This window comes from Heloderma suspectum, chromosome 5 (genome assembly GCF_057233095.1).
Source record: "Heloderma suspectum isolate Gila_16-S chromosome 5, 16-S_ref, whole genome shotgun sequence".
In the NCBI taxonomy this organism is placed as follows: domain Eukaryota; kingdom Metazoa; phylum Chordata; class Lepidosauria; order Squamata; family Helodermatidae; genus Heloderma; species Heloderma suspectum.
In genome coordinates, this window is record NC_139462.1 from 126,942,912 (window position 1) to 126,961,512 (window position 18,601).

The 18,601-nt window shown below is 44.8% G+C and overlaps 2 protein-coding genes across 34 annotated transcripts in view; one reads left to right on the top strand and one right to left on the bottom strand.

Annotated features, from left to right (window-relative positions):
* The window catches only part of NBR1 (NBR1 autophagy cargo receptor), a 38,551-nt gene extending 37,088 nt beyond the window's left edge, over positions 1 to 1,463 (bottom strand). For 23 of the 24 annotated variants that reach the window (XM_084857284.1, XM_084857276.1, XM_084857273.1 and 20 more), the window contains exon 1: positions 1,363 to 1,463. The gene's annotated coding sequence lies outside the window, so the exon portion shown is untranslated. Of the gene's footprint in view, positions 1 to 778; positions 850 to 1,362 lie in introns of those variants that run through there. The other variant, XM_084857285.1, reaches the window with a different exon arrangement.
* A 129-nt stretch (positions 1,464 to 1,592) lies between these two features.
* The window catches only part of BRCA1 (BRCA1 DNA repair associated), a 70,919-nt gene continuing 53,910 nt past the window's right edge, over positions 1,593 to 18,601 (top strand). For 4 of the 10 annotated variants that reach the window (XM_084857248.1, XM_084857249.1, XM_084857250.1 and 1 more), the window contains exons 1-4: positions 2,260 to 2,332; positions 4,118 to 4,351; positions 5,433 to 5,526; positions 13,474 to 13,527. In XM_084857248.1, coding sequence (XP_084713374.1) covers positions 4,210 to 4,351; positions 5,433 to 5,526; positions 13,474 to 13,527 — 290 coding nt within the window. In that variant the 5' untranslated portion in view covers positions 2,260 to 2,332; positions 4,118 to 4,209. Of the gene's footprint in view, positions 2,451 to 4,117; positions 4,352 to 5,432; positions 5,527 to 13,473; positions 13,528 to 18,601 lie in introns of all 10 variants that reach the window. The other 6 variants (XR_014792209.1, XM_084857256.1, XM_084857251.1 and 3 more) reach the window with 6 other exon arrangements.

The window sequence follows — 18,601 nt, forward strand, 5'->3', positions numbered from 1 at the left end:
AGATGTCTGTGTCCTATTTAGATAATCCCTACTCAAGGGTTTGTTTGGGTTTTTTGCATGACTATTTGATGCTTCCAACCTGACTCTAATTTTCTTATCATAAATTAATTAGGACACATGTTTACCCAAGCCCCACTCAGCAACACTTGTCTCTCTCATGTAATCTTGTTCACCCAAAACGTTATCTTATAAAATAAATGTATTAAAGGAATTAAAAACCCTTAAACTAAAGACAATAGTTCACATCAAGATTGGGGATTCCCAGGTCATTAGAACTGGATTAACAATACTGAATATTTTGTAAAATACTATGTGTTGTGCCAGTCATTTTCACAGTTTCCCAGGCCAGGAACACCTTTTACTCCAACCTGTAATGCACTTTTAATGTCTCCTTACATCTGATTTTAGTAGCTTAAGCATGTCTAGATTGTGTTTGATTCTTGCTGTTATTTTCTCCTTTATTAAATCTACGGCATCTATCTACATCTCTCCTTCCCCACCCCCATTAAGTTCAGATATAGCCCAATTGTAGGTCACGACCCACAGACTGAAGACCAATGTGTTAAACCACCCACAGCAGTTTTAAAAAGGAGGTTCCGTGACACCTGAAAACTTGCATACTCCTACAGTAATTTAAAACTGATCCAATTCAAACATGTTTTTACCTACATTGTTAAGTCCACAAACACTCCCGAGAGGCACCATCTTACAAATTCCTGGGTACAGGAAATTGCATCTTATAGGCGCACACCGGAAATTCACCACCTAGCTGACCTACTTGCTGCGTTGGCGAAAGATTTCTGTGGTAGCTCGTCCTCAAGGCCAGCGACAGTCCGAGCGCACCCACACTGACTCCCAGGGCTTCCTATGAGCGCTGCCGTAACTATTCGTACGCTTGCATGGAAGCAAGTCCCCCCGAGGTCAGTGGCGACTGTTTGGCGTAAACTTGCGTATCTCACACAACCGAATGGGGAATCTGGGTTATTTTCTAGCACAGCTAGTTCGGCTTCTGTTTGTTTAAATCTGGACCGCCACATTTGAAAGCAGCTGGCAACGTTGTACCAGGCGCTGGAATACCGGGAAAAGCCGACCAACTGTAAAATAATGACGGTATCTCTTTCAAAGAGATAACCTGCTTTTCCTCAGAAAGGTTCATTCCACTCGCCACGGACATGGGAAAGGAGCCAGCCCAAGGCTGCAGTGCTGCCAGACCGACCGGAGAGCGCGGCCGGGGCACGTACAGGGCGAAGGAAACGGGGGCGGCCGCGCGAGGGAATCCGCCCCCCCCGGTGCCGGCGCAGCCCTCCGAAGAGGCTCGGATACTGCCGTGTAATGGCCGCGGGCAACCCGGGCGGGCCTCACCGTGCTCGCGCCCAGCCGGTCCTGGAGCTGAAGAGGGCGAAGCGCGCCCGCCGCCGCGTCGGGAACGAAGGGCGCCGGCCGCCGGTCCCCGCCCCTGCTGTGACGTACGAACATGGCAGCTTCGCCACGCCTACCGTCGCAACCCCGCCCGCTAGCATAGGATTGGGCCACATTAACTGCCGATCATCCTGTCGCTACGTTCCATTGGATGGGGCGGGGGGCAAGGTCCTGCGAAGCACAACAACAAGCCACGGGAATGACGCTTCTCGTTGCCCGGACAGGGATTTCCAGGTCCAGAGGAGAGATCCAGAATCTTAACGTAGCCGCGATGAGGCACCGGCGTGTCTTCTCCCAAACAAAAAGTGCCTGCAAAAACAGGAATTCGTGATCTTTCTCGTGCAAGTCTTATTTCGTCTGAATTTCCCCCCTTGAAAATTCGTTGTGGTTTGTTTCCGAAGACTGTGAGACAAACAACCAGTTACATCCGGCGCACGGAGATGCTTCCGGTTTCTTGAAAGTGACTACAATTCCCAGGATGCTCTTTCCTCAGTACTGTCCGGCGGCGGCGGCTTCCTACTCCCGTTTCTTAGGTATACTGCGGCTGCTCAGCTGTCGCTGGTTTTGCGTGCAGAGGCTGTGGGCTTAGCGGGACGCTAAACACGGCAACCGCTCAAACGCTACTCAGCGTCGCGTGCAGGAAGCCGCGGGGATCGCCAGCCGCGCAGCTCCCTGGCGTCGTCCCTCGCTTTGCCAATTGGAGGCCTCCGCTTTGAGGCACGTCGCGCTGACGGAACCGGAAGCGATGAGACGATTGGTCGGCAAGCGGTCGCCTGGGAGATGACTCCGAGGAAGGCGCGAAAAGACTCGGGGGCGGCCCTGGCGCGGCGAAGGGCGACGGGGAGGCGCCGCCTGAGGGCGTGAGCCGCCGCGGGCCGGGAGCGCTTTGCCTCGTCCGGTGCGGGAGCCTCAGGTTGGTGGGGCAGCGGCAGCGTCCGGCTTGGCTTGAAACCCGCCTCTTCCAGAGCGTTGGCACTTGGGGCGCAGTGCTGCTTCATGCTGGGGAAAGCGGCGACACCCGTCATCCAGCAGTATGAACCCAATCGATCGATTAAGCAGTGTATTGCTTAAATTAGGCGGTCATTTCCCCTTTAGCTGTGGGGTAGCGTAGTGTTTGCCCCGATCAGTCAGATCTTAGAGAGGGGATCTTTTTTCTGGGCAATATTGATACTTGTGGGATTGATTGCCCTGCGACTGTCAGCTGCAATATGGGCTGCTTCAGGGTTTCCTCGGCCAAGGTCACTGTCCCCTCCAGCTATTTATAAAGATAAAGGAAGGTATCAAAGTAACCAATAAATAAGTGTATATTTGGCAGTATTTTATTTATAAATGTATGGTTGCCTTTTGTCTCATAGGGCATAGGGATGGGGAAGCTCAGGCCCATGGCCCAAATCCAGCTCTCCAGGGTTCCCCAAAAGGCCATGCCCCCACCCCCCACTGATTGTTTGGTGGTTATCTGAATTTTCTAACCCCCCCCCCATTCTAAAAGATTGAAATGCCCCTCCTAAGGCTTAGTTACTGGGCGTAAGAACTTTAAGCTACAGTACCCTGGTGTTTTTGGCCCACTGAAATCTGGCCTCTGAGAACTTCTCCGGAATTGAATTTGACCCTCTGGCTGAAAGGTTTCTCATCTCTGCGTTATGTATATATAGACTTTTCAGTCTCCTCTCCATAGAGTTAGCATTTATCTAGGAATAGAAGAAACAATACAAACCCCCGCAACACTTGTTTAACAGATACAACAGTGGGGTGACTGTATGCCACAAGCAACTATCCCTGTTTCTAACTGCTTCTAATTCATTGGGGCGGGGGGAGCAAAGGGAAGAGACAACTAGTAGTGTTTGCTTCCAGTCTTAACAGATCAAAGTATTAAGGACTATCAATAAATCTGGATTTCATTTATTTCTTTAAAGCATTTTTATTATGCTTTATAGGTATTGAGGTAAATTTCATAATAATATCAAACTCTGCCATTATATACATGGGGAGAGCAATCCTATGCCCCCAAGACAGCGTCATGGGACATAGGATTCTTTGGTTCCCTGGATTCATCCAGGAAACCACACTCTCTCACCTTTGTAGCTGGCACGGAAAGAACCACCTCTCCATGCTAGGTAAACGGTTCCCAGAAACTGTACTCCCCTGCCCTGCGCACCCCCTCGTAGCCGGGCATGGTTCTCTCTGTGCTGGCTCCGCACTTGGAAATGGAGCGCAGTAATGATGAAAAGGGGGCACGGGTAGGGAAGGAGATCTCAGAAGCTGCATTACGCAGCTTCCTGTATGCTGCACAGCCTCGCCCTCTCCTGCTCCAAAGCTCCCTTGCTAAACAGGTAAAATCGTCTGTCTAGCCAAAAATGCAAGGCGGCTGGAGCACGGAGGCAAGAATCGCCTCTGTGCTCTGGCCACCCTGCATTGGATAGTTGTCAGCCTCTGAGTTGGAGGCTGACTACTATCTCCATAGGATTGCAGGATTGTGCCCTAATTGTCATAATTACTGGACAGAATTAACCACATGGAACCCATGCCATTTAAATAATGACTAATATTGCTGATAATGTTACCATTTCAAGTTTTTTTCTCTAATTATAATCGTTCTGTAAAGATAAATGACTTTGAATCCTAATATTTTTAAAATTCTCTATGGACTTCAAAGGTTTGCATAGATTCAAACAAGATTTTCTACTCTTCCACATATTAGCTTGTTCATTAATTTGGCCATGTATATGAATATGAACTTGAGCACACTCCAGGAGAGAGCGGAGGACAAGAAGGCCTGGCGTGCTATGGTCCATGGGGTCACGAAGAGTCGGACACGACTTAACAACTGAACAGCAACAACAACAACATATTCCTAAATATAGATTATTTTTTTCACATGCTGCAGAAGATGGAAGAACTGTAAACAGGGAAGAAGGCTGTAGAATCGTAACATGTAAATTCTCATATGGTTATTAGAAAAGGGCAGTGTGCAACGCAATCCTATATGTGTCTACTCAGAAGTAAGTTCAGTGGGATTACTCTTACGTAAGTGGGTACAGGATTGGAGTCTAAGGCAGTATTTTAAAACCTCACCTTAAAAGCATTTCACTCATTGTTGTAAACTATTTCATCTCTTAGAAAACCTTTTTTTATGTTCTCCCACAAACGACTTTGAGTGGAGAATGAAAAGAACCCCTTCCTTCTAATGTTTCTGTTTTTCCCCCCGGTCACCATATCTCTAGCTATATACTAGAGGTGGCAAATGTACTCACAAAATCATTCCCACTGACCTTAGCGGTGCTGCAATCCTATACACACTTACTTGGTAGTAAGTCTTGTTGAGGTCAGTGGGCCTGGCTTCCGAGTAGACCTGTATAAGATTGCACTATGAGTAAACATGCATATGATTGGGATGTAAGGCTGCAGTCCTGTGCATATTTACCTGGGATTAGGTGCTATTAGATTTGGAGAAACTCAAGTAATATTGAATGTGTCTGTAAGTGTCCAGGCCTTAGGTTAGCCTTGTAATTAAGCCCACAAGAGTGACTAGACTACAAAAATCTTACTTCCCTGCAAGAGGTCTGTCCCTCTTGCAGCAGTCCATTTGGTTTCTATGTTGGATGCAGAGGGGTCCTCCACTAGCTCGCTTGCTTGCCTACGTTGAATTCTGTACACTCACCTTCATATAATTCCTTGTAGCCTATGTACCAGGCTAGTGCTTAAATACAAGGATGCTTTAACCCCATTACCGTAAAAAAAAAAAAAAAAGTAATTCATCACTGGTTAGAACTGAACTGTTACTAAGTTTGTGGAATCTTTAAATAATCATGTTTCGTCGTTCTCCAGAAAATTTGTGGTGGTGAAATTCAGCTGATTTATGTGTAGGCTTGAGTGTAAAATCCCACTGAACAAACAGAATGGGGCTTACTTCCAAGTCTGCCTGGGCTACCTATTTAATAGAATCCTAGGGTTAGAAGTGTGTTTCAGGTCCAGAAAGCCAGACAAAATTGACATGAAGCCTTGTCATTTTGAAGGTGTAGAAGAAATTATGGATTCCTCCATTCCAGCCATTACTGAGGTTCATGGGATGCTGCTGGCTTTGCAGAAGAACTTGGAATGCCCAATATGGTATGAAAAAAACTGGGATGTCAGATTCTGATTCAAAATACACAGGTTCTAAAATACTGTCCTTAGTTTGGCAGGAGTTTGAAGTGAAAATACTGGTTTCTAAAGTGGAGTTACAGACCCTCATAGGGTACAGGCAACAATAAACATATTTTTAAAAACTTCTTTCCCCTGTAGCCTAGACAATATGATTCTGAAAAAAATTAACCTCAAACAAATTATAATAAAATACTTTATTAGCGCGTATCTCCCTGATCATTTTGGTATATTACATATTAAAAGTCTCCCCACATTGTTTCCTGGTAACTCTTCAGTGCCCATTTTATGTGCCATTCCTGCTTTTTTCACTTCTATATGCAATTCAGTGGGCAGGTTTGCACATAAGTTTAAGCCATGGTGGTTTATAAGTTACGGTAGCTTATAAGCTACTGCATCTCCCACAAGATCAGACAAATAAGCTACTGTGTGTAGCTTATTTTCCCCACCTTCACCCCTCATCCCTTTATAGTCCTTCCGCTCGGCCAGGATGGTATCTCAGCTTCTTTTGTTCTGGATACCACTCCCATCCTCGCGCCACAGCTTGCATTCCTCTCTCCAAGTCGCCCAAAGGAGTAAAAACCCTTTGTGCACCAAAAAGGGGGTGGTATCTGTAAACCCTTGGAAGTTTGCAGGATCAGGACAAAGCTTCATACACAGTTTCCCCTAGTAGGGAGGTACCCGATGCTCCATCAAAACCCTTCATCCCCTCCCCCATTCCTTTAGTTTCCCCCACTGGCAGTAGCATGCTTTTGACACTGGCTTCTTTTCCCACTGCGCACTATGTCGCAGTAGCGCTATTTGCGCTGTTTCACCCATTCATGACTTTGCAGTTGCACACTTTAGATATAGGGCAATTGACGCTATATGATGCTGCTCCTTATTTTTACTTTCCGCTATGTTGAGGTAGCGCAGTGTTGCTCTTTAGGTGTTTCAGGAGTGGTTTCAAGCTTTTCTCATTGGCTGTCTGTACCTGGCTGCTAGGCAGATCTCAGAAACAGAGATTTGCTGGCTGGAGCAGAGTAGCGGCAGCGATTTTGACTGCTCTTGCCAAGTGACTCTGTAGGCAATCTTTAAACCACTCTTTAAGCTGCTGTGGAGCACCAGACAACACGATAAGCCACGATGGTTTAAATAAACCTCACTGCAGACCATGGCTTAATAAGCCACCCTGGCAGGAGAAAGCCTCTCACAGACGACACAATAAGCTATGGTGTTTAATGAGCTACTGTGTGTAGCTTATAAACCATCATGAGTTATTGTGACGTGCAAACCCAGTTAGTGTCTCTTGTAATAATTAAGCCATCTGAAAGCACCTCAAATAATATATAATACACTGAATTTATGTACAGTTCAAGATGTACTGTGTCCTCAATAATTTGAGGTTCTGTTTTTTTTTACAAAACGTTTGAGCACTAATTGTTAAACATGATTTTAGATAACATACTGTATGTCTCAAAAAAACTTTTATAGTACACCCCATTCACTCACCCACCCCGTGACTACATCTCTCTACTTTTTCTCTGCGTAGAGAAAGGAACTGCCTGCTTCGCCATTCAGAGAGAAAAGGAACAATCTGGCCCTGGAGGAAGATACCCAGTCTCTTCTTCCACAACCAGACCACTCTTCTTTCTTGGAGTGGCAAAGCTTCAGGGAAGGGCCATGGTGGTCTCGATATGGCCTAATCTGGTCCACGAGCCAGAGGTTCCCCTTGCTAGCTTTAGGAGGAGCTATATAGCCATGTTTTTCAGCTAGAGCTTTTTTGAATGGTTCCCACTGCAGAAGAGATTATTCTAGTTTAAAGAGCCTTTTTTACACTCCTGGCCTCCCCACCCACTAGAATGCTCCCCCTCTCCAAGGACGATTTTCCAGCCTTGGAGAGGTAGCTAGCATGGTTCTCTCCATGCCAGCTGGGAGAGGGTCTGATCTCTGACTCCCCCTTCTGAGGTTGGAGCACTGTCTCCAACCTCCGAAGGGGTTTTCCAAGCCTTCCTATGGATCATGGGATGCTCACCCAGGTGCCATAAGAGTGCTCTCTTAGTATATTTTTCATTTTTGCTGTCATTGCGTATTTTTCTTATAATTTTATTGCAAACTACATTGTGGACTCTATGAGGGTGTTCGGATGATCACATGGGTAAAAGAAGCCATTGTGGCTTCTCCCCCTGCCCGCACACATGTCTGCCATTTGCATAATTACCTGCGACAGGAGAGGCCAGGAGACAGGAGAGGCCAGGATATGATTTATCCAAGCCTCCTTCCCTCCCACTCCAAAGTGCACTTGCTAGACGGGCTAAAAAGCCCATCTAGCAAAATTTTAGGAAATTGAAGGGTGGGGAGGCAAAGATCACTTCCACCTCTCCTCCCGCTTTGTTGAGTTTGGCCCGGCAGGGCATAGGAATCTTGGAAGCTTCTGAGTTCAGGGGCTTGCACAGTCCTTAGGATTGCGCCCTAAGAGATCAAGACAGCAGCACCAAATACAACTAACAGCTCATAAAAGGATGTAAAAGCCATGATGTCAAGTAAAAGTTCAGAAAAATTGTGTCATTTTCCCTTAGTGCTTAAAAGGCAGTAATGAAGCTCCTAAACATACTTCCTTAGGGAAGGAGGTTTAAAGGCCAGGTGCCACAAACATATCTTTATTGATTGAGCACTACGCTTTGATGGTGCTAAAATTAATGAAAAAACAGGGTCTTTTCACCTGCGTCACTAACACCACCCTAAGGAGGATTCTGGATAGAAGTAGACTCTGCAATACTGTATATATGTGAAAATGTGCATCCAGGTTATGCCTGCACTATTTGCAAGGTCAAAGTGGGTGGGACAATAAAATAATAATGCAGTGTAGCCTTACAGATGTATTTAATCAAGAAGCAGTTAACATTGGCTTAATAGAAGCTAGAGCCTCATGTGGCACAGAGTGGTAGGTGGCAGTATTGCAACCGTAACTCTCCCCACGACCTGAGTTCGATCCCAGCAGAAGCTGGGTCCCAGGTAGCCAGCTCAGGTCGACTCAGCCTTCCATCCTTCCGAGGTCAGTAAAATGAGTACCCAGCTTGCTGGGGGAAAGGTAGTCATGACTGGGGAAGGCAATGGCAAACCACCCCGCTATAGTCTGCCATGAAAACGCCAGCGAAAGCGGCATCCCTCTAGGAGTCAGCAATGACTCAGTGCTTGCACAGGAGGAACCTTTCCTAATAGAAGCTATTTCTCATTTTGCTTCTATTCAAATGCTAAGGGTCAGACAAATGGACTGAGGTCTGAGACCCAAATCTGTCCAGCAGATGACCGCCTACAGTATCCTACTTGAAGTTGAATTTAGGGGCAGCTTACTTCCTCGGTGTATGTTCTGGGCTCAGGGGGTGGCCTGTCGTGAGCTGGGGGTGGATTGAGAAGGCATGCAGTGCCTTTCAACTATCCACTCAACAGCTAAAACAAATAGTAAAAACAGTTCATACAACATTAATACAGATTTACACAGGCAAATGTATCATTTTTTATGACAAGAATCATCACAATAATTTTTTAAAATGAGGTATTTAAAAGTTGGACAAATGGAGGGAGTTGCTAGGGATGCTCCTTGCTTGGAGCACCATTTTTTTCTAGGGGCGGCCCTGGTCCTACTACTCATCTTTGGGTGGTGAGTGGTGGAGAGAAGGCTAGCCAGCCTCTCCATAACTCATTTTGGAAGGAGAAGAAATGGCTAGACTGACAACACTGAAAGTTGTAGAATGTTGCCTCCCCACAAATTTCTTGCCACTTTCCTCTCCCATGGAAGAAAGATAGTACATACGTTTGGGGCTTTGTTCTGACATAATGGGAAACCATGGCTTTCTGCTATGAAAGTAAGCTGTGCCAAGCCTCATGAGGAGGGCAAGCTTAAAATTTTTAGACTAACCACTGTTCCATGTGACATTAAAACTTGGAGAGCTGTGGTTTGTTTAAGCTATAGTTAGTGCAAAGGGGTCTGCTATAGTTAGTAGGGGTCTGCGCTGTACAGAGATCCATCGAATAGCAACATGGAATGTCAGAGGAATGAGTCTGGGCAATTGGATATTGTTAAACAAGAAATGGAGAGACTAAAAATTTACCTTCTTGGAGTCAGCGAGCTACACTGGACTGACAGTGGCTTTTTTCAATCTGAGGGCTTTACTGTTTATTATTCAGGACATGAGTGGCGTTTATTGCAAACAAGACATTTGCTCGAGCAGTGGAAAGTTTTTCGACGGTCAACAATCGAATTATGACCATTCGTATTCGTGCCAAGCCCCTCAACATCACAGTTGTCCAGGCCTATGCCCCAACGACTGACGCAACAGAACTTGAAATAGAAAGTTGTTACGCCACCATACAAGAAACCTTGAAATCAGTACCCAAGAAAGACATTGTTTATATACTGGGTGATTTTAATGCAAAAGTTGGCACCCAAGTAGAGACAGGCATCACAGGTAGATTTGGTCTAGGGGAAAGGAACGATGCAGGCGACCGTTTGGTACAATTTTGTCATGAAAATCGATTTTGAATCATGAATACATGGTTCAGACAGCACAAACATTGCTTATACACTTGGACATCACCAAACAGACTTTATCGTAATCAGATTGACTATGTCCCATGCAATTATAGATGGACCAGCTCAGTACTTGCGGTCAAAACATATCCAGGCGCCGACTGTGGTTCAGATCATAATCTGTTGGTGGCAAAAATCAGAGTTAAATTATGTAACATTAAAAAGACTGCACCACCACGGAAGTTTGACGTCACCAAAATTCCTTCTACTTACTTAAGTGAAGTGAAAAATAGGCTGAAACTGCTGGATACAGTGGAAAAAATGCCTGATGAACTGTGGCAGGAAATTTATAAGACGATCACTGAAATAGCAGTTGAGCATATACCATATAGGAAGCCAGAGAAAAAGTGTAAGTGGCTCTTGAGTGAAACTATCAAAATAGCAGAGCAGAGAAAAATAGCCAAAGCAAAAGGAAAATGGGAAGTCGCAAGAAGACTGCAGATTTCCAGAGGGCAGCAAGGAATGATAATGAAGTCTATTGGGGCGAGCGCTGCAAACAGTTAGAAGAGGACTACATGAGGGGCCAAATCAAGAATGCATTTATGCAAGTTAAAAAGATTTGAACATCATTTACTGCTCGCAAAGGTACTATTAAAAACAAACAAGGGAAAGTATTATCCAACCAACTAGATGTCAAGAACAGATGGTGAGAATATACTGAAGAGCTGCATACTGGTAGCAAAGGCGCACTGCTGCTGGATGCTGAGGATTGTGAAGTGGAAAAAGAACCATCCATTCTTGAGGAAGAGATTGTGTGGGCTATGAGACAACTACCAAACAACAAGGCCCCAGGCATTGACAACTTCCCTGTAGAGGCCTGTACCATCCAAAATTATCAAAGTTTTGTGTCAGAAAGTCTGGGAAAACAATGAATGGCCACGGGACTGGAAACATTCAGTGTTTATTCCACTACCAAAAAAGGGAGACTCCAAAGATTGTTCCAGTTACCGCACAATTGCTCTCATAACTCATATTAGCAAAATTTTGCTTAAGATTATACAAAAGCACTTGGCACCAACCATTGAAAGGGAATTACCAGACATTCAAGCTGGCTTCCAAGAGGGAGGTGGTAGGCGTGACCATATAGCAAATCTGCGGGGGACCATGGAAAAATCTCATGAATATCAAAAGGTCATCTACTTATGCTTTATTGATTACAAGAAAGCTTTTGACTGTGTTGAGCATGACAAGTTGTGGAGAGCACTACAAGATCTGGGGGTACCAGCACATTTGGTCAAGTTAGTACAATCATTGTACACAAATCAGGAAGCCACTGTTCAAACATCATATGGAGATACTGATTGGTTTAAAATAGAGAAAGGAGTATGGCAAAGCTGCATTCTTTCACCTTTTCTTTTTAACCTCTATGCTGAAATGATCATGAGGAAGTTAGAGCTCGAAGAAACAGAAATCAGAGTAAAGGTTGGCAGAAGGATTATAAATAATCTTCGTTATGCTGATGACACAGTTCTCCTCTCAGAAACCAAAGAAGGTCTGGAATATATGATCAAGAAAATGAAAGAAGAGAGTGAGAAGTTTGGCCTCTCCTTAAACATCAAAAAGACCAAGCTCATGTCCACTGCGAAGAGCAGAAATATCAGCATAGTAGTTGATGGTGAAGAGTTTGAATGTGTAGAAGAATTTATTTTCTTAGGATCGCAGATCAATCATAGCGGTGAATGCAGCCCAGAAATAAAACGTCGAATTGCGCTCGGTCCCCACAATGATGAACCAAATATGGAAAAACAAGGACATCAGCTTGACAACTAAATGCAGATTAGTTTGTACCACCGTGTTTCCCATAGTTACTTACGGATGCGGAAGTTGGACAACGAAGAAACAAGACAGAAAGAGAATTGACGTATTCGAGCTGTGGTGTTGGAGAAGGCTCCTGCGCATTCCTTGGACAGCTAAGATAACAAATAAGCAAGTATTGGAACGTATAAACCCAGATATGTATTTGGATGGAAAAATCATGAAACTGCGATTGACTTATTTTGGCCATGTTATGCGGAGGAACGCACTAGAAAAAGCGATTATGCTCGGATTGGTTAGTGGCAAAAGGAAACCTGGCCACCAAAGAACAAGATGGCTAGATACCATCAAAATTGATACCAACCAGAGCATGGAACAGCTCAAAGAAATAGTACAAGATTGGGATACATGGAGAGAGATGATCCATAGAATCGCCAAAAGTTGGACACGACTGAATGGATAATATATCATAGTGCAAAGAAGCCAGGATTTGAAACCACAGTTTGATGCTGTCTTGGTCTCACTAACTATAGCTTGAACAAACTACAGTTCCCTAAGTTTGCACGTCATGTGACTAGCTTAAAATTGAAAGTAAGCTTCCAATTTCCTTGTGGTCACAAAATAAGAGAGGGAAAGTGGGAGCATGTGAGTTCAAGGCTTGCTGGGTCTCATTCTCCTAGTAGAACACCATGGTTTCCTTTTATGTCTGAACTGAGCTTATGCCTTTCAACTTTAGCCAAGTTGGGAATTGTAGCAATTAAGTAGCCTTGAAAATAATTTACATTTGTAGTGTAGATATGCTATGGAATATAAAACCATGGTAAAATACAGATAAAATATATGTCCCTAGTAATGTTTGTAGCTAAAAGTCCCAGATTTGCTATGTTTGTGTTGTAGAATGCTGCCTGGGTCTTCTATGATACTCTCCCACCCAACATTCCTATATTGCTGTTATTCCTGTGTTTGTTGTCACGGCAGTAAACACTTGGTGGCACCAAAATCAAAGCTATCAGCCAGGGTTACACTACAAAAAGAAGCCAAACCTGTAATTTTATGCTTCATGGTGTAATTTTGTTTCCTTTATGTGCAAAGACTTCCCAAAAGGAAGGCTGGTATCTCTGGTTTTAAAGACATAAAACAGGTGCAGAGACTCAGCAGGTGATAACCTTTTTAATCTTAAAGTGGTATCAGGATCTTCCCATTTTTGCTTTGACTTATACTGGGGATCACAGGTAGAGATGTACATGTTCCCCAAATTTTGAAGCTGTGGGTAAGAGAAGGAAAATTTGGGGGAAAGTGGAAATATATGCCATACTTATTTCCTTTTAAACCTAAACTTCTTTTACTGTTTTAACAGCATATAAGATTGTACTATTTGGCATATTTATGAAACTTACAGAGCAATCCTATGCATGTTTACTCAGAAGTAAGACCCACATTGTTTAGTGGAGTTTATTTCCATGTAAGCATGCATTTTTTACTGGAAAAATTGAAGGAAAATCTTCTGGTGTAACATACCAAAATGACTACTTCTCTGGAGTTGGGTGCCTTATTTGAAATGACTTTGATTTTTTATTGATTTCTTCTAGCCTGGAGGTGATGAAGGAGCCAGTCTCAACAAATTGTGCCCACATATTCTGCAGGTAAGCCTCCTCTTCAGTTTCTCAGGACTTGGATACATGCCCATTAGTGGTGGGGTAAAGTATCACCTTGTGTATAGAAAATCAGTGTCAGTCCCCAGCATTTCCATTTATTTCACATAGAAAGATTTCTGCCTGAGATACTGGGCAGCCACAGCCAGTATAGGTAGGCTAGGTGGACCATTAGTGTAACCATAAGGCAGTTACTTAGGGCAGCAGTCCCCAAACTTTTTGTTTTCGTGGAAGACAATTTATCCACGGACCGGGGAGGATGGTTTCACTGGCGGACTTCCAGCCGCTGGGATGCAAATAGCGTCCGCGTAGCGGATGCCATTTGCATCCCTGTTCTTTGCAGTAATAGGCTACATAAAGATTTATGTAGCCTATTAATTGAAGAACAGTAGTGGACGCCATTTGCATCCCAGCGGCCAGAAGTCCGCCAGCGGCCGGAGCCGATCAGCAGCTCTGCGGACTTGCCGCGGAGCGGAGCCGGCTGGGACCAGCGAGGATTCCGGGGGGGAGGGACAGATCACCCCCCCCCTCCCCGCAGCAGACCCAAGGGAAGGGGGTTTCACACACCCCTGCTATGGCCCAGTTCCTAACAGGCCCCGGACCGGTACCAGTCCATGGCCCGGGGGTTGGGGACCCCTGACTTAGGGCACAACCTTATGCATGTTTAAACAGAAAAAAATTCGTACAACTCCCACCTGGGGAATGCTGGGAGTTGTAAGACTCGTTTCTGTCTAAATATGCATAGGATTGTGCTTTAAAAAGGAGAAGCAACCTTGAAAGACTGATTATTATTGTCCACATCTAAGATTATAACATCTTGCTTTCTAAAATGGATGGCCTACATTTCATATGGGAGGCAGATGTTAGTCGTTCTGTACCGGTGAATCTTGGTCCTGGTATGGTATAAGTCACCACTCAGAGGAAATAGATCTTAAATGAGGGAGAGCACTTAGAATGAATTTCAGTGTTGGCACCTATTACTACTCAAGTTGTATTGCAGGTGATGGAACCTTTTTTGGCCAGAGGGTTGGATTGCCAGCTGGGTAACTTCCGGGGGGAGGCTGCACTCCAGCAGTGGATGTCAGAACCCTAAATGGCTGTGGCCACCTCACACTATTAATATGCACACAAGCGTGTGTGTGCACGCATGCATATACTATTTGTACACGCACACCCTTCCCAGCCCCACCTCCTCAGCTGCTACATGGAAACCAGCTGAGGGGAGATTTTCCCTATTCAGCACTGAGAAAGGCTCCTTTTCTCACCACTGAGCATCCTTCGCTAACCTCAGCTCGTTCTCAGCTTTAGCCTTCCTGATGCCATCCCTGCAATTCTGTGCTACCTGCCTGTACTCTTCCTTTGTTGCTTGGCCTTCTTTTCACTTCCTATATGTGTGCTTTTGTGTTTTCATGGCCTTTTTTAAGCTTTTTGTGAAGCCACATTGGCTTCTTCTGTTGCCTTCCACCTTTTCTTCTTGTTGGAATTGTTTGTGATTGTGCCTTGAGAATTTCCTTTTTTAAAAGCTCCCACCCATCTTGGACTCCTTTTCTCGTTAGTGTCACTTGCCATGGGACCTTCCTGATCATTGTTCTGAGTTTATTAAAATCGGCTTTCTTAAAATCCAGGGTACGCATTTGGCTACATTCGGCTTTTGCTTCCATTAGAACGAAGAACTCAAGTACAACATGGTCGCTTTCCCCCAGAGTTCCTGTAACTGCTACTTTATCCACTAAGTCATCTCTGCTGGTTAGGATCAAGTCAAGGATAGCCAGTCCTCTAGTTCCTTCCTCTACGTTCTGTAGAGGGATGTTATCCACAACGCAAGTCAGGAATTTCCTGGAGGGGCTGGGTTTTGCAGAATTTGTCTCCCAACAAATATCGGGGAAATTGAAGTCCCCCATTACTACTACATCCTGCTTCCTTGAAACATTGACTATTTGCTTTTCAAAAGTTTCATCCTCATCTTCTCCTTGATTGGGTGGACGGTAGTAGACTCCGACCATCAGGTTCCTTTTATTCTTTGCTCCATTTATTTTGATCCAGATGCTCTCGAAAGGGCTACCAAGCTCCTCCTCCTGTATTTCTGTGCAGAGATATGTATTTTTCACATATAGTGCAACCCCACCTCCCTTTCTGTTCCTCCTGTTCTATTTGAACAAGTTATATCCTTGAATTGCTGTATTCCAGTCATGAGAGTCATCCCACCAAGTCTCAGTTATACCTATCAAGGCATAATGTCGCTCTTGTATTAAGAGTTCAGGTTCGTTTTGTTTGTTTCCCATACTCTGGGCATTAGTATATAGACATCGAAGACCATGTGCTTCATAGTCTGGCTTCCTTCCTACATGTGTCTGAAGACTATTATTGGGCTTTATTAGAGCTGTTCTCTCCGTTGCAGTGCATGAGCCTTCATCCATTGTTACCCCCAACTTTACAACTCCCTTCCCCGTAGGATTCAGTTTAAAGCCCTCCTGATGAAGTTCTTCATGCTGTGGCCAAACACATTCTTCCCATCCTTTGTGAGGTGCAATCCGTCCCTAGCCAACAGCCCATCTTCCAGGAAGTATAGCCCGTGGTCCCAGAATCCAAATCTCTCTCGTTTGCACCACCTTCGTAGCCAGGTCTATGATCCCCTTGGCAAAGGCGTAGTACAGGCTGAAGGGGCAGGATTGCAGCTTGAGATCGATAGGCATATGGTCAAGGAACACCTAATTACTTTGAATGAGTTCAAATCTCCAGGGCCAGATGAACTGCATCCTAGAGTCATAAAGGAACTGGCAGAAGAACTCTCAGAACCGCTGTCTATTCTCTTTGAGAAATCATGGAGGACGGGTGAAGTGCCAGATGACTGGAGGAGGGCTAATGTTGTCCCTATCTTCAAAAAAGGTAAAAAGGAGGAACCTGGGAACTACAGACCAGTCAGTCTGACATCAGTCCCTGGGAAAATTCTGGAGCAGATTATAAAGCAAGCCTTCTGTAACCTCCTTGACAACAATGCAGTGATGACTCAAAGCTAACATGGATTTGTCAACAACAAATCCCGCCAGACGAATCTAATCTCATTTTTTGATCAAGTCACCTCCCTTGTGGACCATGGGAATGCTGTAGACATAATATACCTCGACTTCAGCATGGCTTTCGACAAAGTGCCCCATGATATCCTGATGAGCAAACTAGCTCAAAGTGGGCTAGATGAAACAACGATCCGGTGGATCCACAGTTGAGTACAGAATCGGACTCAAAGAGTGCTTATCAATCGGACCTTCTCAAACTGGGGAGAGGTAACAAGCGGGGTAGCGCAGGGCCCAGTGCTCTTCAACTTTTTTATTAATGACTTGGAGGAGGAGGTGCAGGGAATGCTGATCAAATTTGCAGATGCCACAAAATTGGGCAGGATAGCTAATACTTTGGAAGACAGAAACAATTCAAAGTGATCTTGATAGGCTGGAGCATTGGGCAGAAAACCACAGAATGACATTTAATAGGGATAAATGCCAGGTTCTGCACCTAGGAAAAAGAAACCAAATGCACAGTTATAAGATGGGGGATACGTGGCTCAACAACACGACAAACGAGAAGGATCTTGGAATTGTTGTCGATCACAAGCTGAAGATGAGCCAACAATGTGATGTGGCTGCAAAAAAGGCAAATGTTCTTTTGGGCTGCATTAATAGAAGCATCGCTTCCAAATCCCGGGAAGTACTAGTTCCCCTCTACTCAGCACTGGTTAGGTCTCATCTGGAGTACTGTGTCCAGTTCTGGTCACTACACTTGAAGAAGGATGCAGACAAACTGGAGAGGGTTCAGAGGAGGGCAACAAAGATGATCAGGGGACTGGAAACAAAGCCCTATGAAGAGAGTCTGAAAGAACTGGGCATGTTTAGCCTTGAGAAGAGAAGACTGAGGGGAGATATGATAGCGCTCACCAAGTACTTGAGAGGTTGTCTTCAAGAGGAAGGGCAGGATCTCTTCATGATCATCCCAGACTGCAGGACACGGAAGAATGGGCTCAAGTGACAGGAAGCCAGATTCCAGCTGAACATCAGGAAAAACTTCCTGACTGTTAGAGCAATGTGACAATGGAACCAGTTACCTAGGGAGGTAGTGGGTTCTCCCACACTGGAGGTGTTCAAGACGAGGCTGGACAGCCATCTGTCAGGGATGCTCTGACTTGGATTCCTGCACTGAGCAGGGGGTTGGACTCGATGGCCTTGTAGGCCCCTTCCAACCCTACTATTCTATGATTCTTTGAAAAAGGTCTTATGTTAGCCATTCGGACAGAGGAGCTTTTCCCTTCCTGGAGGGTGGGTGTGACCTGAGAGTGAAGGCCTGGGGAAGGAGCTGATGGGTCACAGAGGAAGTCTCTGTGGGCCAGAGATTCCCCATGCCTGCTCTATTGTAACTATTAAGACACTCTGTCCTTGGTGCTGGACTGGATGTAAGTAAAGGGTTCTCTCTCACATATATAGTAAAGTTAAATGAGATGGTTGCCCAAATTGGGAAACATGTCTGTTCAGAACTATCTGAAATTAGAAATCAAGAAATATCTCCTGATTCCAGACTTCCTCTTCTTTTTTTTAGTATCTTTGAGAATGATAAGAAAGATGTGGTACGCAAAGAACATGGTTACTTTCCAGAATGTTGCTGCTTGTAGGGAAATATCCTATTACTGGAAAATTTCCAGAACTATGTAGTATACTTGGTACTAACATGTTAGAAAAATTAACTCTGGCACGTCTATCTAAGGGCTTGGTGAAACCAGATTCCTTTTACTTGTGTGGCATTCTTTCATCTCTTATATCAGTGGAGATTCCTCCCCTCTGCAATCACCTCCCTTCCACAAATGGTTTTGGAATGACCTGGGTTTAGTAAGCTTGTTTTCTTATGTTCAGTTACTATACTGGAAAAGTTCTTACTGTGATTTCTGATTCATTGCTAACTCTTGTTCATGGTGACCTCTTGCAATCCCATTATGTTTATGCTCAGGTCTCCAACATGGTGTCCATGGAACCTCTTGTGGTACCCACCAGGTCCCCAGCTCCTCCTGATTTTTACTGTATTTTTT